Here is a 27,625-nt window from a genome sequence, read left to right on the forward strand (position 1 = left end):
GCACAATAAATGAACCGGAACACCGGTGTCTAAACATGCATTTTTGAAACTTGAAATTCTTTTTAACAGTCTAAAAAAAAAAGCAGATCCTGCACAAGATTCAGAAGAAACAACGAGAGTGGGTGCAACAGTCAAAAACATCTGTCCAGCATGTGTTTACATAGGAAAACAATGGAAAAACAATGCAGATGCGCACAAAAACACGTTTAGGCCTTGTCCAAACTAATATGTTTTAGTTTGAAAACACATCTTTTTCTCTCCGTTTTGGCCTTCCGTCCACACTGAAAACTGAGCTTTTTGAAAACACACTCCAAAGTGGATACATTTGAAAATGCCGTTTTCGCATTGTAGTGTGGACTGTGAAAACCGATATATCTGAAAACGATGATGCATGTATGTATTTGTTGTTATGTGATGCAGTCATGTGATCTATCTGACCAAAACAATCAAGATGGAGCCCCGTGTTATTGCGGCGCTGTTGTACTTGATACTCACTTTGATAGCATTGTTAAAAAAGAAATGTTACTTTGTTCAACCATCACATTGCGTTCATTCAAAGGCAAAGGGAAGTTAACTCAGAATTGGTGTCCGGCGACGGAACACAAGGATAATCGACAGTAACGCGATTTTAAGCATTTTCATACGTGTCAGTGTGGAGGAGTAACTTTTGAAAAATGCTTAAACGCTAGTGTAGATGAAGAGCGTTTTGAAACTAAAACAGCATTTCAAATGTATCCGGATTAATGTAGACGTAGCCTAAATTTGATTAGCCCCTACCTCATCCTTTTGCACGTTAGTGAGTGAGAGCATGTGTGTGAAACCATTAGGTAGGCCTGTTTTATTTTTTATTATTTACAAACCTGAAATCATACTAGAAAATCCAACTTGATCCCGTCCCGAAACCCGGTGGTTTCTCTGTGTGAGATACAGTTCAAGGTGAAATGTCCACAGGGTGGCAGAAAATGTGAGTGGTATTTTATATTTATAAATCATGTAATGCACTCAACAAGAATGCATATCTTATTAACGCATATCTTAATTGTGATCACTGTTGAATTGATAATAAAATGTCTGATGGGGAATGGCACTTGTCAGTAATTGGTCAGAATGTGGTCTATTTCTGGTATAGGGAATAAAGGAAATGCAACATTTAGAAATTAACTTTAAATTGCCCTCATTCTCACACCATTATATGTAAGGATATTTGGTATGTTAAATTTAGAAGGGAATTTAGGGTCTTGAAGAATGTGAGCTATGGATTAAATGAAACTGTCCTTATTGTACCTTATTAGGTAATGAAATGTATAACGGAATTAGTCGCGTTCGACAACCATTATAAATTAGACAAATGACAAATAACTAGATTATTTGTGCATGTGCAGGCAGAAGAGAGGAGAGACAAAAAAAGGAGAGACAAGAGAGGCCAGGATGAAGAGACGATGAAGAGAGAGAGTGTTCTTCCTGTTTGGAAATATCTGAACTGAAATTGGCCGCATCCCCAAAGGTGTCCTGCGCCAATCAGAAGTGCCTTTTCATAGTCACATGGTCGAATGGGCTGTCTTTTCCGACAGTCGGTTTATGGTTCTTTGATCCAGAGTCTTAAAAGTCTCCCGCTCAAACATTTTGCATATTTAATCATGAGCTTTTATATCTTGAGAATGGTACAAAAGACATGATATTCATTGTCATTAGCTTTCTCTGCATACGCCAGTGAACACTTGCATAATAAACATGACATTCTTTTATGGATGTTATATATGTAGGTAACAAAACATGAAAGTTCCTGGTTACAAAATAATACTGGTTAATTCATGGGTTATACAATATGGATGAAACATTACACACATTTTAAAGAGCTACATCAGGCTATAATCATTAATTTGTCAGTTATACAAGTTACCACAGTTCAAAGCAATTGTCCGAATGCCTAACTGTGGATTTAAATGCATTCTCTACATTTTGGAAGGTTGATTCAGCTAAGTACTGTGACTTTGTGTGAGATGTTTCTGGATTAAGGAATGCCTTAGTATTCGAGTCATGCAAATCTGATGGTCTTTTGGAAGCCTTTCAAAGAGAAGTCTGCTTTAACTCTGTGTGGAAGATCAGGAGGTCAGGCTGCGGAGGGGCCTTTCTTACCAATGAGGACGCCTGGGCTGTTTGATTTATGACCGTGAAGAATTCCTATCATGTATAATGCTATTAAAAACACTACTTAAACATCACAAATGTATTTTCCTTTGCATGTGCCTGCCGTAGGCAACACTGAATAATCCAGTACTTCCCCTCTGGATCTCTCACCAAATCTCGCAGTAACAATGGAGTCCACTAGGGAGCACTGTGGATGTCACTGAGGCGTTGGATTTATAATATTTCGATTGTTATTGTATTCTACGTTATTGATATTCGGTTCTCGTTGGATTCATGCAAACCAGCGGACAAGGATCTGTTTTTTATGGTGTAAAGAAACTGCAAAACCGTACAAGAAAGTCTGATGGCTTTGCATTGTACATAGATATTAGGAAATAAACTGGCACTTTTTTATTGGTTTAACAATGCATTTGGTGATTTGGAAAAGTTCTCTTAAGTCTGACATAGACGGATGAGAAACATTGAGTGAAATATCTCAATATATCATAGTTATTGTGTCGCAATTTTTGTTTTTGTGGGTTAGAGTACTCAACCTCAAAATTACTCAAATGCCCATCCCTGGCCTTGAGCCTTTTCTGCTGTAAAATGGCTGCTTTTGAGAATGAATGCTCCTTTACTTCAAGCAAAGTTTTATGGCATAATGAATAACCAGACCAAGAAAGACTCATTGCTTTTGCAGAACACGTTATTGTGCTTTTTTTGTTACTGTGTCTTTAAATAATTACTGAGTAATGTTAATTAACTACGTGTTTCCGGTGTAAATATTTTGTGGAGCTGATTGCACTACTGTATTGTTATTACAAAGTAATATGTCACATGTCTGAGCACGTGCATGGTGATGCCAATTGTCCAGGCCAAATACTCCCTTAAAATTTTTTTGTGTCTCAGATGTATCCTCTCAATGGTTGTACTTGCGGCAATATACTCATGTATACAAGTCTTCTTTGAAAAAGTTCGAGTCTTATCACTAGCTGTTAAATATTAAAGTTTAGTGGAATTGTAAACAGCCTGAATGAGGGACTCAAACAAAAGCTACTTGGAGTGTAAAACCATTAATATGCTCAGGGGATTATCAGTGAATAAATTTGGCATTATAACATATACTAAATTGCAAAAAGAAGCAATTTTTCTAGTGGTCTCAGAATATAGACAATTGCTCTTGTGTCCTTTGTTTGTTTGTTTGAAATCAGTATGGTGCTAGTTGAGTTTGTCCAGCTGAAAAAACACAAAGAACAAAAAACTAATGTGCTGCCCAGATCTCATTAAAATGTAAGTTGGGGAAAAAAAAAAATTCTTACAAATATTACATTTGTAATGTATAAGGACGATTTATGTAGAGACATTTATTAAAACACATGTCCAGAAATTCTTACACACCACAGTGTTTCTACATTCTCACTTGAACTACATAACATCATATTTCCCCTTTTCTGACTAGAAGAGGAATCCAATACTTCCCTCTTTAATTCGTAACATAACAGATGTGTTTGATGTACTGCTCTGGCAGAGATTGGCCGATAATATTTTTTTTCACGACTGATAGAGATTATTTTCAAGTGTTTTATAACCAGTATGCTGAACCGATATTTAAATGGTGTTTAACTTAATTGGTTATTTTAATTCTTGATTGAATAACCAAATGACCACTAGAATACAATAATCAAAACATAATATGCATGAATGTTATTTAGGGATGGTATTTCTGGGCCGATGCCGATAATTTGCTAACTGCTAACCTTAAATGCTACATGTTTCTCACTTGCTCGCTATAGAGTAATTTATGCAAACAATACATTGTTATTTTAACTGTAGACTGTTTCCTGATGAATGCTCTGTGCATTTATCGGTAGACCCAATATCAAAGAAACGATTACTGATTAAGTGAAAATTGTGAATATCGATCAAATGGATTATTGGTCTATCTGTACTCTCAGGTAGCAATGTTGCTCATAAAAATTTATTGAACTGGATAATTACGGAATAGAAAACGGTTCAAACATCTAGAGGTTAACCAATAGTGGATTTTGCCAAAAACCAATAACTATGGTGGTGCGAAAAGACAGATAACCGATTAATCGGCTGATAGGTTTTAAAAATTTATGTTTAGAATATAAAAAATGCCTTATTTCCTTTCTATGAAGGGCACAGACATTGGGGCTGCTGTGGCTCAGGTGGTAGAGCGGATCGGCCACTAATCGCAGGGTTGGTGTTTTCGATTCCTGCCCCACTTGACTCAATGCCCAAGTGTCCTTGGGCAAGACACTGAACCCCAAGTTGCTCCCAATGGCAGGTTAGAGCCTTGCATGGCAGCTCTGCCTACATTGGTATGCAAGTATGTGTGAGAATGGGTGAATGAGATGCAGTGTAAAGCGCTTTGAAAAAAATGCTATGGTTAAATAAAAGCACTATATAAGTGCAGACCATTTACCATGAGGCTCCAAAATGAATAAAATTCTAAAAGCAGCTTTGTGCAACCAAAATCCCAATAATAACCAAAATAATAAATAAGAGTGTGTGTGTGTGTGTGTGTGTGTGTGTGTGTGTGTGTGTGTGTATAATGTGGGACTTTTAACTATAAACCAGCCCAATTACACTCGGGACTCTTATTTTTAAATAGAAACTTGCCTGCGTAACACTGCTTTTTTTAGCCTATATATAGTCAACAGACAAAGAGTTTTGTTTATTGATTAAAACTAATAAAAAATGTATATCAACAACAATATGCATATTTTTGACCAATAACCAATAGTTTAAAAAAAAACATCTATCGGCACTGTTTAATCCGTAAAACCGATATATCGGTCTACCTCTACAAACCTCATATGAAATGGTATAACCAAGATAAATGGTATAACCCTTCAATTAAATTTACAAATATCCACATACACAATGTTTAATTTTGCATGATGTTGCTTGGTTTAGACATCTCTGGTTGTGTGGCATAGTGAATAAAGAATATTTACACAATCAAGTTTAGTTGCTTTTGTCATTGTTGAAACTTACATTAGTGGTGCTTGCTGAGTCAAGCATCACTATTATTGCTAATAGGTATTTGAAAAACCCCTAAATATTAAACATGGGTGTGTAACTTTTCTTCCATTACTGTACTGTGAATGTCAATGATGCCAAAGATTATGTGGCTTATTAAGTGGTGTTCTATTACTTTTTACCTGGCAGACAATAAAGAGGCAACAACAAAAAAAGTCCTTTTGACACTCTTTGAAGTCGGGACCTGAGCCATATCTAGAAACCAGAATGTCATAGAGACTTGGGAGTGGAGGTCTTTTGACTTGGGTCTGTAAACAACCACCCTAAACACTGTCCCTGTCCCAAAAGGCACGCTCCACCCTTACGGTCTTCCTCTGAGTGCAAATCGATGGGACGCTAGTCCGTAAGTCCATGAGGGGACATGAGTGGTAAAAGTGTGCATTTGGGACATACTTTGAGACTTCAATCAGATGATGCATTTTGACATTGTTTTATATGCAGTTTTACAAATTATTACTTGAAAAAGTCATGGCATTGATCAATGAACCGTTTAAACTCACTATTGAATATTTGCTTTTATTAAATCATTTCAATCAGCACACTGATTATAAAGCATTAGATAATTAAATCAAGAACTTCTGAAAAACAAAGTGCACATATGACTACAGCAACAAAATCCCATCATTTTAAATCTTTAGAGAACCAATAAACATGATTCAGACACATGGATGTTTACAGGCAGGTGCTTAGAACAGTAAAATGTGTAGAAAGAACATCCTGCCATATATTTGCAAAAATAGTTTAAAAATACACACAGCCATACTTCTGCAGGTATAAATATCACCATTAGACTGAATGTTGTGATGTCAATAAATATAGTGACTCTTACAAGCTGTGCATTAAATTATTCTCTCCTGTCTTGATATTTTAGAGACTCACAATAATATTAAATCCTCTTTGAAACAACAATAGCAAAGGTTTAATCTTACGCTACTTTTATTAATGTAAAACTTCCCAAAGAAAAACTATTCAATAAACTGAAAAGTGTAATTCCATATCTCTAGAAAAATATATAGAATGTAGATTTGAAACAGTTCTACACATCAGACTTAAAATGTATACTACACATAAGCAAGTGATACGCTGTTGACAATCAGTAAACGTTTTTAATTGGAAGTTTTTTCCTCCAGCTCGGTAACTGCTGTCCACAGTGATTGGTTGAGAGGAACATTAGCGGTGACTGTTGGGATGTAGTCCACTGTGGAGCCTGTATCAGCCAAAGGCACATTGAGGGTGCAAAGGGGCACGCGCAAGCACTAAATGTCAAGTGGGACACCCTACGGTTTTGTGGACTTTGCAGGAACGTGCAAATGAAGGCCACATCAACTGTGCCATTTGGGACAGGGCCAATGTTGCATCCACCTAGAAGTGCCCTAATGAGAACCTAGAAACCACATAGCAGCACAGTAAAAACTAGTGGTCACCCGATATGCATTTTTCAATGGCAGATGCAGATACCGATGAGAATGGCCAGTGACCTATTATAAATATACATAAAAAGAATTCAACAAAAGCAAATCAGATTTACACCAAATTTCTAATGTGAAACATACTTATTTTATACATTATTTATTCAAATTTGCTTAAACTTGTGATTTTTAAAAAAAACCTTGAAAACAGAAATGTACTACCCATTGACAGATCTGTTGGTAGATATAGAAACTGACACTTCTGTTAATCGGACAGACGAACCCCATCATCGACCAATGAAGATAATTGTACAATGGCAAAATATTGGACAATTAATCAGCCTGCCCGATATATCTGCCTGCCACTACTAAAAAAACACTCCGAACACTTTAGCAACTGCATAGCATTTGCTTGGCAACCACCCAAAGCACCTTAGGATTGTGGTAGGTGAGTTTGGTTCAGGCAAGCACTACATTTTCAGAACATAATTACTAATTTTTTTTTAAGAACACACTTGCACATACTTCACATTGATTTATTCTTACATTAGCCATATAGTTGTAGACCAACCTTTAGTTGAGTTTATCGTTGAAGTATGAACTTGTGATTCTTCAGTGGAAGTAGAGAAACATTGTTTTCTCAGATGCAATGCTGCAGTAACCGTATCATCTTACTGGGTTAATACACTCGAGAGCATACAAATGAAGGACAGGGTGAAAGTGGTATCATCCTGTTACATAACATTTCATATCCTGCTTTAGTTCACCTCACTTGGAACAATGACATTTGCTGACTGGATTCCTTTTCCTGCATCTCCTTATCTGTCATTCTCCCAAGTAGGGCTGCAACTAAAGATTAGTTTGATTTTCGACTAATCTAACAATTATTAGAACGATTATTCGACTATTCGGGTGATTTATTGCACCAATTAATCATTAGCTCTTAACCGACTATTCAGCTTTTGCCTCAACTTAAAAGGTTGTATTAAATGTGCTGGTTAAAAATAGAGGATGAAATCATCTTTTTAAAATACCTCTAAATAACATTCACTGAATTAAAGGGGGAAAACAATGTTTTACTAAGTTTAATTCAGTAAAAAAAGATACATTTACTTGAGAAACAACATATAAGATATTTTGACTTGCTTTCAGAGTATATCATTCTCCGATGACTCCCAAGACACTTCATATCTGAGGAAGGAAACTTTGGCCTCTCTTCTGACAGCTGTTAATAAGCCATGCCAATCTGTGACCGTAAATAAAGAAAAATAACAAATAAAAAGTATCACAGTTGTGTTGTGGGTACCATCAATGTGATGGCAAACTGGTCCAAATCCTTTCTAGTTTAGCGATATCTTTTCAGAAAGCTATATCCCCATATTCAGTAGCTGAATGGCTGTTTGATTTACACTAAACCACTGATAGCATGTTGATACTAATGTACCCTCTGCTGATAAGATAAGCACAACTTGGCCAGTGCTCACTGTCAAACACTTCCACATGAATGTCAAAACAGGTAAAAGGTTGAATAAACAGTAAGATGGCCCACTGTAAGCACTTCTCTGAAGCATGAAGGGTGGTTAGATCGAACATCGAAAGGTCCATAATGAAATCAATGTCATATTATGTCACATTTGACATTAGCACCTATGTAGTGATAGTCTTTTTTACAAGCACTCTTTTGGCTGCTTATACACTCACTGAGCACTTTATTGGGAACACCTTTACATGTACAGTTGAAGTCAGAATTTTACATACACATTACTTAATACACTTGGATAACTAGTTTTTTAACCACTCCACAGATTTTATATGAGCAAACTGTAGTTGTGGCAAGTCGTTTAGGACATCTACTTTGTGCATGAAAAGTTATTTTTCCAACTGTTGTTTGCAGAGAGATTGTTTCACTTTTAACTGACTGTCACAATTCCAGTGGGTCAGAAGTTTACATACACAAAGTTAACTGTGCCTTTAAACAGCTTGGAAAATTCCAGAAAATGATGTCAAGCCTTTAGACAATTAGTTTCTGATAGGAGGTCTACTGAATTGGAGGTGCACCTGTGGATGTATTTTAAAGCCTATCTTCATACTCTGTGCCTCTTTGCTTGACATCTTGGGAAAATCAAAAGAAATCAGCCAAGACCTGAAAACAATTTTGGACCTCCAAAAGGTTCATCCTTGGGAGCAATTTCCAAATGCCTGAAGGCACGTTCATCTGTACAAACAATAGTATGCAAGTATAAACACCATGGGACCGCTCAGAAAGGAGATGCATTATGTCTCCTAGAGATTAAATAGTTTGGTGCAAAAAATGCAAGTCAATCCAAGAACAACAGCAAAGGACTTTGTGATGATGCTGGATGAAACGGGTAGACAAGAATCTATATAGACATAACTTGAAAGGCTGCTCAGTAAGGAAGAAGTCACTGCTCCAAAACTGCCATAAAAAAGCCAGACTACAGTTTGCAAGTGCACATGGGGACAAAGATTGTACTTTTTGTAACAAAAATTTAACTGTTTGGTCATAATGACCATCGTTATGTTTTGAGGAAAAAGGGTGAGGCTTGCAAGCCAAAGAACACTATCCCAACTGTGAAGCATGGGGGTGGTAGCATCATGTTGTGAGGGTTCTTGCTGCAGGAGGGTCTGGTGCACTTCACAAAATAGATGGCTTCATGAGGAAGGAAAATTATGTGGATATATTGAAGCAACATCTCAAGACATCAGCCAGGAAAGCTCCATTGCAAATGGGTCTTCCAAATGGTCAATGACAAAGCATACCTCCAAAGTTGTGGCAAAATGGCTTAAGGACAAGGTATTGGTGTGGCCATTACAAAGCCCTGACCTCAATCCGCTAGAAAATGTGTGGGCAGATCTGAAAAAGTGCGTGCAAGCAAGGAGGCCTACAAACCTGACTCATTTACACTCAGTTCTGTCTGGAGGAATGGGACAAAATTCCAGCAAATTATTGTAAGAAGCTTGTGGAAGGCTACCCAAAATGTTTGACCCATGTAAAAAAATTTAAAGGCAATGCTACCAAACACTAACAAAGTGTGTGTAAACGTCTAATCCATTGTGAAGGGGATGAAAGAAATAAAAGCTGATTTAAATAATTCTCTCTACTAATATTCTGACATTTCACATTCTTAAAATTAAGTAGTGATTCTAACTGACCTAAGACGGGGAATGTTTTCTATGATTAAAATTGTCAGGGATTATGAAAAACTGAGTTTAAATGTATTTGGCTAATGTGTATGTAAACACCTGACTTCAGCTGTACTTATTCATGCGATTATCTTATCAGCCAAATGTGTGACAGCAGTGTGATGCATAACATCACGCAGATACGGATCAGGAGCTTCAGTTAATGTTCACATCAACCATCAGAATGAAGAAACAAATGTGATCTCAGTGACTTTGGCCGTGGCATGATTGTTGTTGGCAGATGGGACAGAAACACCTTGTTGATGAGAGAGATCTGTGAATAATGGCCTGGTTTGAGCTGACAGATAGCTGACAGGCAACGGTAACTTAGATAACAACTCTGAGGAAATCAATGTGTTGTGCATTCTGAGATGCTATCCTATTCACTACAATAGTACAATGGCAGTTGCTTGGCTAGTGAAGTTGAAAAGTGATTAAAATGGTGACCAGTCAAAGCATCTAATTATGTAGACATCCCCTTGTAATTAATTGCTTTGGCTATTTCAGCTACATCCATTACCAACAGGTGCATTAAATCAACCATACAGTCACGCGTTCTCCTTGGACAAAATGTTTTGTTTGAATGGGGCGTATCTTTTCCATTCCAGCATGATAATGCCCATGTGCACAAAGCGAGATCCATAAATAAATGGTTTACTGAGTCTGTGTGAAAGAATATGACTGGCCTGCACAAAGCCCAGACCTGAGTTGGAACAGTGTGCCAAACCCCATCACCAAACATTAATGTCTGACCTCACTGATGCCATTGTGTTTGAATGGGAGCAAATCCCTGGATCTATGTTCCAACCTATAGTAGGAAGTGTTCCCAGAAGAGTGGAAGCTGTTATACCAGCAAAGAGAGGACCAACTCCCTATTAATGCTTAGGGTTTTGGAATTAATGTTCAACAAAAACATTTGGGTCAGGGTGTGGTTTTGGGTGTTCACATACAGTATTTCTGGCCATGTGGTGTTTCTGTGAAGTCTATTTAAACATTGGGTGGCTATTCATGCAATGAAATGACCAGTTTTCTCTAATGCAATATCCACTTATACAAAACCGAGATTACAACACAAAATTGTTCACTTCCCCAGAAAGTCATTGAGCTTTATCATTACCTCTTTTTCAGATTTTCCTGCTTGCATGCCCTCCCTGCAAAACCGCCATGGTCATCTTTAGGTGAGTACCCTGAGGTTGCTCTGCAGAGAACTATCAAGATTTCTTCTAGCGGTAAACAAATCGACCAATACGGTATTTGGTATTCTTAAAGTATCTGCATCGGCCGATGCATTTTCACATTTGGCCATTTAGCAAGCTGCAACGGTGCTGAGAATCACTCATTTGCTAGCATGTAAAGGAACCGTCTGATGCATGTAAACGACCAATGACATAAACTTGGAGGTGAACCTGGAAGTCTAATTCGCCATTGGTTACATCAGAATTTTCCTATTGGTTTTTGTAATGGGGTTTTTCCAAATTAGGAGTAAAATCATGTCTGTGGTATGCATTATTTGACAATACGTGGACAGTTTACAACATAAATGACACTTTCATACCTCAAATGTGAATCTTTGAGAAAAAAAAAAAAAGTATGTAATTCAATATGGCTTCAAAATTCACGTTTGAGGTATGAAAGTGTGTAATTTATATTGTAGAACAAAACGTCAAGTTATGTTTAACTCAGATCTTATTTTACTTATAAATCCAAAACTGCCATTATTAAAACCCATTGGAAAATATGGAGGGAACCATGGCAAATTCTCTACATGGTTTTTGGACCACAACCTGGAAAGCTCTACTAATGTCATGTTAAAGGCTGAACGACTAATGAAAAGAAAATCAAAATCGCTATATGACTTGCTAGTATTAAACCACATGGGCTGTGAATAAAGTAAATGTATAAATATCCTGCTCATGCTGCTCGCTGCGTTTACTGTATGTGTGCAAATCTATTAACAATAACTCTGTCACCTTGTTGCTTGGGCCTCTTGTGCCATTTGAGTCCAGCGACAGGAACTGCTGTAGTGTTTGGCCTCTCCAAAATATGAGGATTCAGATTTCTCTTAAAATAGCCCTTTGACCTTTCAACACCTTTGGCCGCAGATGCTTCAGATAGTCATTACTTGACAGTGTTGTAGTGAAACGGTATCTCTGATATATTGACAATGATGATTTTCAGTAGAAAACGTAATTTACTTAGTTGTTGGAGAATAGGGAAGTCTGTGCGTGTGGTTACACCTCCAACGATTCAACTCCCTGCTTAGTTAATGGTCTTGCTGACTCTCTGACAACTTTAGACATGTTTGACTTTTTGTTTTTTTTTAATGGATGATTCCAATAGCCATAGAGCATGCTGGCTGGTAGATAAGCAGAAGAAATATGAATGATATGTCAGTGCTCCACAGGAAGAAAATGCTGGATTTGTGCAAGTTTGGCGAGGTTCATTTAAACGAGATATCTGCATATTTGCAGATGGTATATGATGGAATTTTAATTGTTAGACAAGACGGTTAAGTTACAGGGAACTGCTGAGAGTGAGAGAGGAAAAAAACCACATGCGAGCACTTTAAACATCATGAGCTCTGACGTGTCCATCTCTGACACACAGGACCTTTTAAATGAGATATTGTACGCCGGTCTATTATTGTAGTAGCACGATGGCAAGGAACAACATAACAAACTTTGATTGGTCATTTTCATTTCTCAGATAGCTCAATCACATGCAAGCAGGCGATTCTCTGCACCCTCGTGGCTTGAGAAACTTATTGGCCAAATGGAAAAATGTATCTGCCGATAACAAAACAAAATTCAGACCACTATTTGAAATAATGGGAGGCAGTTGGTGGGGTGGACTCATGGCGGTGACCAGTGAGATTCTTTTTTTTCAGTGAAGAACTGACGAGCCATTGTCCTGCTGGTATCCGATCCAGAGTTTTTCCTCCACAAGCATAAAGCCACATATTGCAAATATCGCAAGGTGGCACATTACATTCTTAAGAATAACAACTCGTAAGTAGTTCACCTTTGAAAAATGTGTTTAGAGTCCCCCGTGTTTTCTCTATTCTTTTGTCCTTGACCTAGCTGTTTTGAACGCATAAACACGTTCTTTGTGAATGGCCCCTTTCAGTTAGAAGCACCAATTTCATCCCTGTTGTTATATCCTATAGTGGTGCAAGGGTCAGGAAATTTGAGGCCGATACCAATCTCCAACGTTTTTAAAAAAAAATGTAACACTAAGATCGGCCCAAAGTGCCCTTTGACACACACTTGCAAGTAACTGTAACACTTTACAGAAAGGTTCCATTTGTTAACATTATTTAACAACATTACTGTAGTTAACATGAAATAATGAACTTAATGTTAGTTACAACATATGTTGTATAATATAATATATAATATATTATATATGTAAATATATGTAAATTATGTATGTAAATATATTATATATGTATAATATATTATATATATTATATATATATATTAAAAATGTAATAATAATATATATATATTATTATTATATATATTATTATTATTACATTTTTGAAATCAAAAGTTGTATTATTTAACAGTAGTTAATGCACTATGAAATGGAAGTGGAGCGTAGTTCTAGCAGGAAGACCAGCAGGTGTACATCATCACATCATTAGCTGGGTAACTCCTAGCCAATCGCACGTAAGCCAATGCTTTATAAGTCCGCTCACAATCTATCACATCACTGTTTCGGTGTGCTAACACCTTTTTCATAAAGTTACCAAAATTACATAAAAATTACATTAATTGTTAATAGCTAATATTTGGTTTTGACACTTTTGAAATGGTTATGAATAGTTCTGTTGTCAAAATCAAAAGGTCACTTTGACGTACTGGTAAGTTGTAAAAACCATGAGAGCATCACACACAGCAGTGATACGTTTGTGACAAATTCTCTTGCTTAGTCTTGGAGGAACGGGGTAGGGCTGCAACTAACGATTACTTTGATAATCGATTTCTCTAACGATTATTTGACGATTATTGCAATGATTAATCATGAGCTCTTAACCGATTATTCAGCTTGTGCCCGACTTACTAACAATAAATAGGACAATAATACTTTTTTATTATGTTTAATTCAGTAAAGAAATTCACTGCAAGAAATCCTTTTTTATCAAGTGTTTTTGTCTTGTTTTCCATTTAAAATTGTCTAAAAATCCTTAAAACAAGATACGTTTAATTGAGAAGCAACTTATAAGATATACTTGCTTTAAGAGAATGTATCTTAAATATACAGTAAGTGTATTTTGTATATAAGTGTATTTTTTCACTTGTTTACTGGAGTGCAGTAAAGACAAAATATACTTCTATTCAAGTTCTATTCTCTAAAAGCAAGTCTAAATATCTTATATGCTGCTGCTCGGGTGAAGGCATCTTTTTTTTTTTTTTTTTTTTTGAAAATATTTGTATTTTTAATATTATTTTCAACATTCTTAGATAAAGTGTTTTTCTGCAGTACAGCTGCTAAAGAAAATGTACATTGTTTTAAAGGAGTTTTAGATATTTTTATTGGAAGTCAAGCCAAAACAAATAAAAAATGTATATTGTTGCAGTGTATAATGTTTTAAGACTTCCTCTCTCACCTTTCTGTTCACTTCAATCCATCTTTATCTCACAAAAAAACAAACTCCCTCTTATTAATTAAGCTGTGTATTACCAATTTTCTTAATGATAAGAAAAGCACAGTGACATATTATGATTAAATAAGTCACGAGCCATCACGTTATATTCTAGCTGCGTTAAGCGTGCACACTCAAGCATCCTTGCGACAGAGTGTGCATCAGCCTGGTGCAATTTCAGTCTCTCCTCCTTAGATCGGGACATTCGCGAAACTCATTGATGATTGTCCTTTTATCCTGCTCCACTCTCACTGCAAACACAAAACAGCTGTTAGAGATGACTTCCCATAGGTGTCAATCCTTGCTGTTCTGTCTCTCTCCCGGCTTCGCTCTCTGCAAACGTCGCTCGGCCACACCCCCATTACCACAATATTCCAAAATAATATATCCATTACAAGCTCTAAAACTGCTCCAGTGAGAGATCATTAATATATCTATGATTTGTTTACTGTCTTTGGTGTTTTGCTGTAACACAAATCACGCAAATTCATGAGGACCTTGTGCCATTATGGTTAAAATGTAATTGCTATGATTAGTGGTAATGTGACCAATGTTAGCCTGATTTAAATTGGAATCATCAGAGAATAGCGCTGAAATAAGTGACTGATGGGATTGAGAGCACCTGGAGAGTGTTTGTTTGATTTGACACCGCAAGTGAGCATATTGAAGGGAGTGAAGCTGAAAGTGCTCATGATCGCTCAAACAGAACGTCTAATTGTCACGACTCATGTTACATCACGTATATTCAGATTTGTATACACTTGTTTATTTGTTGTTTAATTAATTTTATACCCATTTGTGGCATAATGTTGATAACCAAAAATAAATAAAAAATGTACTTGCCCCTCCTTAAATGGAAATGAATGGGGACAGTACGTGTTAAAATGATTTTAGTGTAATAAAATTGCTTATTAACTTTTCTGTGTTAATGTATATCCAATTTCACAATTCTTGGCATTAATGGCATGAATGTTTATTCATTGCCGTGACGCATAAAACCGTGAACCCTAAAATGACTGTAAATACAAAAACGATTTAAACAACTTTAAAGCTCAAATAATACTCAAGTTTTAAAAGAATAATTAATGTAAATTTATAATTTTATGAAATTGTACTTGATATTTCAGCCATTTAAACCCTCTAAAAATTGGCCACATCCACTTCAATTGTAAATGCCTCACTTGTCTAGTTTCCATCCACCTTTCGCGCTATTTTGTTATCGACAGAGTGAAAATGCGTAAATAAGATTGCGATATTTGCTGCCTTCTGCCCGTTTCCATTCAAATGGCCTGTTATTGATAAAAAGGGTGCGAGTGATGACGTCATGCCTAAAAAAACCACTTTGTCGCATAAGTTTTGGTTTAGCGCAAAATAAATCTGCCCTGAAGCCGTTTCCATTCAGAAATGTGTGCTTATCGCTAATTCGCCTCCTAGATGTCCCTAATTTTTTTCCTCCAAAGTTTGGGTAAAATGGGGAGAGTATTGAGACGTTTCATTAAAATTAGCCAGTTTACTGTCATTTTAATTTCACAAATAAAAGCAATCAGAAGAGGAGGAATTGCAATCAAAAGGGAGCAGTTGCCCTTCTGATGGGACTGTAATATTGGTCCTGATGTTGCACCTAATGCAGATTGCCACCGGTTCTGACCCGAAAGTGAATCGTCATGGCCCTGTTGAAGTTGGCAACCTGCACAAAGTAGTGGCGGAAACTTTCAGTCTTAGTATAAGAACCATCCATCGACGTGTATATGCTGTGTGCACAGATATTAAAGAAAATAAAAAATGATGTAGTGTTATATCAGGGTTTACATATATGATACATTCCTGTTATTCAATAGGTTATTTTGAACAATCATCTCATCTAAAGCATTGCCATAACAACTGCATTATGTCCCGCATTTTTGTCCAGCAACTTTTAACGACCAACTGAACTTGAGTGACATCTAAAATTAATTTTAGCTTCATAATGCAAATTTATATTTTCTGAAGAAGCAGTAAATGCGATCCAAGTAAAGTTTTAAAATGTTCAAAAAGCTCGTCTGCTGAAAGTGAACTCAGCATTGGAACACGCTGAAGCTTTTCCCCTAGTATTGTGTATTTATTCTTAATTTAAAACATCTTTATGCACAGGAATTATATGTTTTTTGCACTGTGGGCTAATTCCGTGACTGCCGTCTATTTTTTTTTTGAATGGTGTGGAAAAGAAACTTTAATAAATAAACGGATGGATACTGCGATTTAAATTAATCGTAAACAGTGGCCATTCATTTGTTCAATGTGCAGGAGATATTTGTGTTGGCACTCCTGGAAGTGTCACGTTTGCAGATCGGCTCTATACGCTGTAAAGATCAATCCATAATCACGTACAATATATTGTCGTCATGATTAACGCAGGCTAACGATTGGGGCAAACTCTGTCATGTGACACTACATTTTTGCGTTAATGGCAATTTTATCGACAAAGTGTTTCCAAACCATGTTTTCGCGACATTTGATGTATCGGCATAGTTTATGCGCTTGAGTTAAACGGAGAAATAATTTGTCGACATTTTAGCGATAATCTGCATTTCCATCAGTTTCATTTTGTTGCGCTAAAAGTTTTTTTGCAAAAAATCCTTGGATGTAAACGTAGTTACTGTAACCTCTGTGTGCTTTTTTTTTTTCCAAAATTATTTTTTGTGATAATTGACATAAACCTGGATTAATCCTTGAAGTGCAAGAGAAACTCTTTTTATATGGATCTAACATACCAGCTATAAAAGGAAAAACTGCTAAAAAGAAAACACTAAGTGATAAGATACAGTTCATAGAAATGTTGTGGGGTCATTATTCCAAGGTTGAGTACCTCTGCTCAAGCACTATTTTGCAAATCATGTAACCCCAGAAAGTCTCATTCTTCTATAAATATTGGAGTGGTAGAAGTCGAATAGACTGGGCTGGTAACGTTAGCAGGTTATATCCCCAAGAGAGTTGGCGGTCATGATCTTGTGTTGTCAATATTGGGCCTTAGAGCATAGCACTTAACTTTTGAGTTGCTCTAGGCTTGGTGGACCGACTCCAAATATGCTATAAACGTTTAGGGTCGTCACGGCCCTTAAGCACCAATTCAGAGGTTGCAGGTTCAATCTCAAGTAGTTGTTCTCAAGTGGAGTTAGAGGTAGAAGAGCCTTCTCTATCAATATTGTCCCTTTTGAGGAAGATACTTAACAATGTGGTCCATGGACTGTGAATAGAATGATTTTGTTAGATATGTTTCTACGCAGTGTTGGCAGAGTAAAACTATAAATGACTCATGATTCTAAGAGTTCCCCTCTAGTTGGCTGACACTATATCATTCTCAACCTCAAACCTTTTCAGTTGCCATTGAGGTATTAATAGATCCAACCCAACCATAAGTAAAATAGGTTGTGAACGGCATTTCGTATTGATAACATTTTCTATTGGAGCCAATGAGGGAAAGCTTTTATGGGGTAGAAGTGAGTATATCCTGGCCAGTCGTGTTTCTAGAAGTGTAAAAGTGGTGGGTGGGGGCATGCCTGAAGCTCCAGCCAGATTGACTGGAAAGTAATGCTGTCAGTCAAGTCAAGTCATTTTTATTTGAATAGCGCTTTTCACAACACGCAGCTTTACAGAAGATCAGGCATTAACAGAAGATAAAACTGTAATGTCTATCATGTCTTTAAAATATGTTTGTGGATTGTGTTTAAAAATAAGTAATTAAATAATAATTGTATTTATAACCCCAGTGATCAAGCTGAAGGCGACTTTGTTAGTGGCCTTACAGGTTAAAAAGATTGAAGTTGTCAATCCCTTTGACATGAGGTGACTGGTAATGTGATATTACTGTCACCACATGCATGTTATCTGCAGCTGAAAGTGACGCAGCTGGAACAAGATCTTCAGAGATATGGCTTGAGCTACAGATTGTCACCTGATAGTAGTGGGTTCTCATGATTTTACTAAGCATTACTTGAGCTGTACTACTAATAAAACAGTTGTTAAACTGTACTTTTTGCCAGTAAAGGAGTGTTAAAATCAAGTGTTTTTTATGGCGGCCCTCCACAGTCTAATTTGTCCTGCCACAGTTTCACAATGAACAGAAGATTTTTTTACACTTCTTATAATAACATAAAATATCTCTAATGTTGTGTTTTGCACTCCCAGTCAGTCAGCACCTTAGATCACCTTCATTTGCAGACCAGGACAAACTACTGCCCATGGGTCGATTTATCATGAATGTTTTTTATTAGATCTGTTATTTGTCTGGCATTGGGACCTATCATGCATCCACAAGCTTTTAATATGCTCAGGGTTGCCAGATAATAGATGCAACACCCCAATCAGAGATCATATTTTACTATTAAACTAAACTCCTGATGAAGTGTGTTGAATTGAATACTAAATTATCACTGCACTGAAGTATGGTCAAATTAACAATCATACTCAGACTTTGTTCTGTTTTACTAATACATGATAGAAAAGTAGCAGAAAAAGTTCAAGCAATCACAGAATGGTCCCATCAGTCAGTACACACTTCAGAAAATTGTGCATCATTCATTGAGTGCATTAGTGCACTACAACTTCTGGGCTTAAAAGATACAACTATGCAGAACTTTTTGTTTCTCTCTACTTAACAGCTGATGTGGGCCCTGTACCAAAATAATCACACACCCCTGCTCAATTGAATATGTATAAGACCAATACTGTAAATTGCTAAGCAGATTTCCTTGAATCCCAGCAAACACACAAAAATCCCTGCATTTTGTGAATGCACAAAATGCTGCATCAAAACATATAAACGTGTATGATTTTGCAAATCAGTATCTGCAAATCAATAATCTGCAGGCGCAGCATTTTGCTGTCATTTTCAGCAACAGATTGTGTGAAAACAAATTAAGCAATAAATGTTTTGTACATAAAAACTCCCTTTTGTTATGTTGTTTAAGTAGCATTTAAACATGATTTAATCTATTTAAATTTTTTTAATTACGAGTCATCTCCACTTTATACAGATCAACCCCACTATTTTCAGAAGCACCCGCAGTGATTTTGATCTGGACCCGGGCCTAACGTTACAGTATCCACTGCAGTTATCCACTAGTCCAAACACAATTTTATCTTTAATGTTGTACAACAGCAAATAGATAATGTTATTACAGTAGTTATCATTAATAATTAACGTTAATTTATCGTTAGCTACATTAGGTGAAGTTAGGTAACGATGCAAGCTGTAAGTCTCCCCGCTTATGTCGACTGATATATCCAACTGCTTGTCGTGAAAAACAATGTATAACGTATGCAACGTTATATCTAGCTAGCTAACATTAGCTAATTATCTAACCTTAATGTTATTACCAGCGGCTCTGACAACGTAACTATTTTCAGCATCTGAGGAGTGAGTTGGCTCATCATGTAACATTAGGCTATTTCTAATGTTAACTAATCAAGTTGAAGTAACGCTACCGTTCAAGCTTAATGTTTGTACCCTTGATTTTCAGATCTTGAGCTTTTTTAAATATTTCAAGAAGAGAGAGCAAAATTCACCACCAGATGAAGAAGAAACCGCTACAGAGGTAGCTAGCTCGGATAGCTAGCATAGTTACCGTGCGTTTAGACCAGAGGAGACGAGAGTGTCAAAATTCGCTCTGGCTGCCCTGCTAACAACACTATCGAAGATTCGTGGACGCTCTGACGTAGTTGAAATAGGCGGCAACGTTCGTTCAGGATGCTTGGTTTTGTGAACTATATTTAAAGGGGCCGCAAAACATCCAGACATGTCGACCCGTATCTTTTTGCCGACCTATCACAAGTAGCATATATCCTCATGAAATCTTTAAAATGTGCAAGAAATCGATCGATGGCAGAAAGTAATTAAAATGATGGTTGTTTGTTACCAAAATAAAATGCATATATCCCTGTAAGTAAACATTGACAGATCGTATATTACGGGAAACGCCGCCACGGCAATAATTAGTTTCTCCTCGTTTTGTCTTCGGAACTAATGTTTGGTGGGAACCAAAGATTACACTGTTGTGTTCTCTAGACTTCGCTAGAGCGGAGCACTTCTATATTCCAATAGGTTGCCTCCAAACTGTGTCAAAGCTCATTACCATAATGTTGCCCGCACTTGAACTTTCTTCTGACACCCACAACGCCCAAGACATGCCGGACTCGGACACTTCTCTCCGCCCAGAAACGCTGGCTGCCATAGAAAATGAATGACTTCCTGAACACACCATTAGATGGCAAGTTAATAGCCAAACAGATTATTCATTGGCTTTTGTCAAGAAATAAACTGGAGGAACTGTGGCATTTTAACATGACTTGTTTCTTTTTAGCAGAAGAGCCCGCAGGGGCAGCTGGAGAGACTGCCTCAGCTGACTCTCATAGAGGGACAGACATTCAGAGAGGGGCAGCAGGGCAGGTTCTTCCAATAGGGGCAGCAGGGGAGACAGCATCAGCTGACTTCACCCCTTAATAAAGGAAGACCATTGAGTAGACCGTAATTGTTCTAATGTGGACATCATAAAGATAGAGCTCATGTTAAGGCCTTTGCTCTGTTGCAGTAAATGGCTTCACAGTGGAGGTGACCGCTTTAACACAACGCTGTTAATGTTCCTCTGCTCTATTTTGAATCCTCATAATAAGGTGCTGAATTCCTCTTGAGAGCTTCTAATGTACTGAATGAGAGCTGTACTGGTAATGCCATTAGATGACAATAAATTATAAATAACATCAGAGTCGACATTAATTTTAGATAAGTCACATTATAAATGGTTTTCCTCCGAAATGGATCGTATGAGCTTGAATCTAGATTATTCCTTTTACTGCATGTTAAAGTGGAAAGCTCCTGCGGGGTTCCCACATGTCCTTGCAGTGCAGTTTTCCAGTCATGGAAAATGAGAAAAATACCTAAATCTCCTGGAAAATACTTTAGTATAATAGAACTGTTGTTGCTAACAGAGCTTTTGTTACATCCAAAAAAGCATGGTAACAATCAGGACTTAGAATACACATTGGTATCATTTTATCACTGCAGGTGCTGCACATTGTGAAACAATGTCAGTGGTTAACGGTCATGGACGAAGCCCTTTCACAGACATTTTCTGCTCATCTGCTTTACTATGATGAAATAGTTTAAGTATTGATAAAGTACAAAATGCATCAGCAATGTTGGAATGAAAAAAGTTTTACGTTTTATAAAAAAGAATTATAATAAAATAAACTACTACAAATAAATTATTAGGTTTTAATAAGCTAAACAATTTTATGCTACTAATGAACTCCCATGACAAATTATAATATAATTACTACTAGTAAAATATGTTATTTGTCCTGCCAACATTTTCACTAACACTACCACAAAAATATTTAATAAATGTAATTTTTATCAACAACATATTTTACAAGTGTCATAAAACGTTATGTTATAAAAAGTAATTTACTACAAATAATTGATTAGGGTTTTAATGCAACTATAATGTAATTCCATGATGATTGTTATAATACTAATAATAATAATAATAATAAATATAGCTGCAAGCAGCAATACCGGGGTCAGGCACAGTATCGGCAGCACGAGCAGCGAAAGAAACATCGTGACACATTTTAAGTTCTAATTCTAATGAATGCTGTAGGAGTTAAACATAAAAAAACAACATCTATGGCCATGTATCTCAAGATACGCTACTGTTCTATTGCGTGTACTAGTTGCACACTCAAATCTCAATGGTACATTGATAAAGAGCATTTACTCAAGGTTGTGCAGAGGGTGTTAAATGCAACATTGCACACTACATTGTACTTTGTAGGATTTTTTTTTGGAAATAATTGGAAAAATCTGTTATATGCAATACATTTATAGACATCTATGCAATATTTAGTTTAATCCAATTTAAACTAAACAAAAAAAAGATTAAAGTTGTAGGAGCACAGATGTTATGATAGTATTGAGAAAAGATTTTTCTGGTTTGGTTTTTGGTTGAATGCATCCAGAATTTCTGGTTTAGGCCAAGAATTTTCATTTCTCTGCATCACTAGGTGCCTTGGCATCTTCATTGGCCCCTAATTAAAGCACTGCAGTTATTGTAAAAAGGCAATAAAGGAATTAGTGGATTTAGTTGCACCATTGAGCACAATTGTTTTTGTCTCTTCTCATTATTCTTTGAATTTTGTGACAGTGATGCTGATTTCAATACACAATTTAAACAAAAATATATGTTTTGATTATTTCCATGACACTAACTTAATTGAAAAAAATTTTCATATTGATTGAAATATTTCAAGCAAGCACATTTAGCCATTGTTTACAGGGCGTCCAGAATTCACAATGACCCCGGGGCAAGGTCCTAAAATATTTTCATTTTACTAAGCAAATGCAACAGCCTTAATTCCTCTTTGGTATTTAAAAAAAAAAAAACTTTGGTACTTTCAAATTTGTTTGTGAAACAGTTCTAAACAACAGAAATCTATTTGCTAATATTTTCAGTCATGGTCTGCAAATAATCAGCAGATTTCAATTGCATGTTTCAATTTGTCTATTAGTAAAAATATATATTCATTTCACTGACATTGCAACACAATATAGTAATAAATGTTTTTTGCAACAAAATATTTTATATGAAGTAGAATTTAGTTTTTGATTTTTCATTTAAAGTTACTTATTTACTTTAAAAAGCAATTAAAATTTGTATAACACAATGCAACTATAATGTAACTGCTTGAGTAATAATAAGGATGCTGATAATAATAATAATAGCACAATAATACATTTTATCTGTGTATCACCTTTGGTACATTAAATGCAGCTCAGATTATTAGAAAATGTGTTTTTACGAAAGTAATTGTATTAAAGAAACCAAAGTGTCAAGTAATTAAGTGAAGTAAAAAGTTCTAGTTGTGAAATGTGGGCAGTAATTCATTCTTGCAATTTTGACAAACCTTTCTATGTTGATCTGCTACTGTAAATAGCATCACCTTGATGACTTGTTTAAATCACAGGGTTTTTAACATATCACATAAAACAAAATGTTTCATTCAACATAAACATGTTTTAATATCTGAACATAACAATGTTGTGGCAAAGCAGCGCAGACCTGATTGGGCAAGTGACTGTTCCATCAACTGGCCTAAAACTCTTTATACTGGCCCATACTGTTGCATGTCACAAACACCTCGTTTGTCATTTCTTTTGTTTTAGAAGGGAATGCCATGGCAGTCTAAATACAGTATGTGCATGTTAAAGACTACTTGTCATCTATATGCAGTGTACTTTAAGTACAGCTGCGGAAATGCTTGTGGACTTATTTGCATGCAAATAAGCGGTCATGACTTCACAAGCCCGTTAGCTGGCATTTCTAATGAGTGCTAATCAAGAGACCGCGCACAGTAATGGCCTAGTTCCATCAGGATACAGCGTTATTTGTCCTTCAACCTGTTTTTCACAATTGTTTGTATCATTTGTGGGGGTCAGGTCTTAAAGAGAGAGTTCACCCAAAAATGTCAATTCTCTCAGCATTTACTCACCCTCATGTTGTTCAAAACTAGTTTTAACTTACATCTTCATAACTCCTAAACTAATCTACATTCCATCTTTTCATATCAGAAACGTGTTTTAACAGATGGTGTCATTAATATATTTACATTTGAGAAATGCTTGATCATAAACTTGAATTTAATACAAAGAGTCGGAATGTAATATATTAGTAATTATATGAATCGGCTGTTATTACACCTCAGATTTATACTATTACTACTATTACTCTTGTCACTATGGTACTAAACCTTTTATTTAATTTCCAAATGTTCTGTTTAATTGATTGAAAATGTCACTATATTGTTCAACTGTGATTTTGAATCTTTTCTGTTTTAAAGGCTTCAGGTGCACATGCTGAATGGAGCCCTTCTAGCCCTTCTCTTCCCAGTGGTCAACACCAGACTGGTAAGTTCATTTCTCTCATCATTTACACATCTTCATGTTGTTCCAAACCCCATATGACTTGCTTTTATTCTGTGGAACACAAAAGCAGAAGTTTAGCAGAAGATCTTGCTCTTCCGTCTGTGCTATTTATTTTGACGTCTTACGCCTTGAAAGTTGAAACCGTTTTCGAGACCTCCTGGATTCTGTCACATTCTGTTTTGCTCCATCCAGCTGTTTTTGAATGCAAGAACACTTCCTGTGTGATTGGTTCCTGACTCATTCTGTGCTGCCTGCTCTCGGTATGTGTGACATGTAATAAATGTTCGCATTAACACATTTTCGGTCAGAGCAGTTCACTACTCCCCAGACGTAGAGAATAATTCTTCTGTATTCAAGAGACCACGAAACAACAATAGAGTTAAAAGAATAGATATTCATAACAAAGAAAAATCTCCGAACAGACGACTGACGTAAAAACCACACAAAACAGAAAAGGTTGTATTGTCATGTTGAACCTGTTAGTGTCGTGTGATGGTTCAAACATTTGTGCTGAATGTAGTGTAATGTTTAAACGTAAAACTGCATTGACTCAGTTGGGTGTGCTTTCTTTCTATTGTGTGTGCTCCATTGAACCCGAACGTTTGAGTAAGGCCTTATATAACTCCATGGATTTATGTTGGATAAGAGTTTAATGTGCAGTCTTGGAGTTAAGAATAAGTGGAATGTGTTCCTTTTTCCACCATTTTATTTTTGGTTGTTAGTGGATGTATGAAGTCCGTTTCCTTCACCACACATTGTAAAGTTACCTCACAGTCCTCTCAGGCTTTTCACTCTCATTTTGGGGGGGTTCTGGGGGATCTGGGGTTCTCCGCATGTTTGGTCATCTACATGTGCTTTTGTCATCCTCACAGCTTCCATTTGAGAGGGAGATCTACTACATTCAACACTCCATGCTGTATCTCGTGCCAATCTACCTCTTCAGAAAAGGAGGTGAGTTTATGAAGTTTCGTTAAACGCTGCGCCAATGTCCAGCAGACTTTCTGGAGTTTTATGCCACGTGATGTTATCTGTCTCGCCACAATGCCACGTTAGCTTCCCTGTTTGTGTACTATGTTAAATATTATTGAAATCAGTCAGTCATTCCTGTTATGCAGCACCTGTTTGAACTCTAACTTTCAAAACATCAATTTGCATGTGCTAAAGGAAGAATGTCTATAAAAGTGTGTAGCAGACTTTCAGAAATACGCTGAGGTCAAATTGAAGCACTTTATTAATAATGAATTATTTAACAATGCCAACAAAAGCAACAGGTTGTAAATAATGAGCTAAAGTTTGCCCATGATCAGTGAGGGATTGGAGGATTGAAGAAAATAAATGACATTTTGGTAGACCTGTCATAAAGCTCTGTCATTTTATCAAACAGGATTGAATAATTTAAAGTGAGAAACCAACTAATACCACGACACATTATCACATGGTTCAGTCAATCCATTGATAATACTCGCTCATGTCTGTGGTGGTATTTTCCCATAAACAATGGGTGTTTTCTAAACTGCATTTTTGCGCCCTTTAAGGGCACGGTGGGGACGGGATGCCACTCGAAGGGTCGTTCCAAACGAAAGTAAGACAATTATTTTATTCATGAAGGGCCCTACAACAAGACTGTTAGCGTAGGGTACATTCATACAGTAATGCCATGCTCCCTTCAGAGTGCCCACATCAAGAGCTCTGTCCTTTTGGAGTGAGTATAGGGCATAGGGATGATCACTTTCAATTGGAATTCATCAAATATCCCCCATTTAAAACATTTATCTAATTAAAAAGAAAAAACAGAAATATGCTAGGAATATTTTAGTTCATGCATTGTACCTGGAACCACAGTAGTGAAATGATTTAAAGTTCATAACTTTATTAACTTAATTGTGATATTGTGATAAAAGAAAGGTAACTAATATGTTAGAATTGTGAGTTTAATAGTTTTTTTGTGTGTTATAGGGTTAGTTTACCCAAAAATGAAAATTCTCCCATCATTTCCTCACCCTCATGCCCTGTAAAAAAGGGAAAGTCATCTTGAATACAAAACCAGTACACTTGAAATCAACTTGATACATTTATGTTTGACATGAGAACATAATTATATTGCGTAAAGTCAACAAAAAGTGATTTGATCACATTATTTAATTTGTAATATATTTCAGTATTCTAACAGGTGATGTTCACTCAATAAGCTGATATGATATTCTTCTCACCACAGTTGTACAGAGCAGTTATCTGAGTTACTGTAGACTTTGCCAGTTCAAACCAGTCTGACCATTCTCTGTTGACCTCTCTCATCAACAAGACATTTCCATCCACAGAACTGCCGCTCACTGGATGTTTTTTGTTTTTGGCACCATTCTGAGTAAATTCTAGGGACTGTTGGGTGTGAAAAGATCAGCAGGAGATCAACAGCTACAGAAATACTCAAACCAGCCCATCTGACACCAACAATCATGCCACAGTCCAAATCACTGAGACCAACATTTTTCCAATTCTGATGGTTGATGTGAACATTAACTGAAGCTCCTGACCCGTATCTGCATGATTTTATGCACTGCTGCCACATGATTGGCTGATTAGATAATCACATGAATGACTGTTGGTGCCAGATGGGCTGGTTTGAGTATTTCTGTAACAACAGAGAATGACACTTGTGTGGATGGAAATGTCTTGTTGATGAGAGAGATCAACAGAGAATGGTCAGGCTGGTTTGATCTGGCAAAGTCTACAGTAACTCTGATAACCACTCTGTATAAATATGAGAGAAGAATATCATATCAGAATCCTATCCTGAGATGCAGGTTGGTTCAGTCGAGTTATTTAAACAGATCAAATTTAAGTTAGGTTGACGGTTAATTTAGGTTTTGGCCATTTTATTGCCATTGTTTACAATTAAATTGTGTTAAAACCAAAAATGTTTTTTTAATGTGTATCATCCCATATGTGTATGACTTTCTTCTGCTGAACACAAATGAAGATTTTTAGAAGAATGTCTCGGCTCTTATGGTCCATACATGCATGTGAATGGTGGCCAGAACTTTGAAGCTCCAAGAAGCACACAGCATAAAAGTAATCCAGAAGACTCCAGTGGTTAAATCCATATGTGGGTGAGAAACGGATTCATATTTAGTCTTTTTTACTATAAGTCTCCACTTTCACATTCTTCATGTGTTTTTGGAGATTTAAATTATTTGTGCATTTCGCCACTTA

The 27,625-nt window shown here is 36.5% G+C and overlaps 1 protein-coding gene across 1 annotated transcript in view; it reads left to right on the plus strand.

Annotated features, from left to right (window-relative positions):
- The window catches only part of LOC127627277 (transmembrane protein 164-like), a 39,374-nt gene that overhangs the window by 4,011 nt on the left and 7,738 nt on the right, over window positions 1-27,625 (plus strand). Inside the window, exons 2-4 of the mRNA XM_052103608.1 lie at window positions 10,938-10,987; window positions 24,331-24,397; window positions 25,288-25,366. Coding sequence (XP_051959568.1) covers window positions 10,938-10,987; window positions 24,331-24,397; window positions 25,288-25,366 — 196 coding nt within the window. The remainder of the gene's footprint in view (window positions 1-10,937; window positions 10,988-24,330; window positions 24,398-25,287; window positions 25,367-27,625) is intronic.

The sequence above is a fragment of the Xyrauchen texanus genome, chromosome 34, assembly GCF_025860055.1.
Source record: "Xyrauchen texanus isolate HMW12.3.18 chromosome 34, RBS_HiC_50CHRs, whole genome shotgun sequence".
NCBI lineage: Eukaryota > Metazoa > Chordata > Actinopteri > Cypriniformes > Catostomidae > Xyrauchen > Xyrauchen texanus.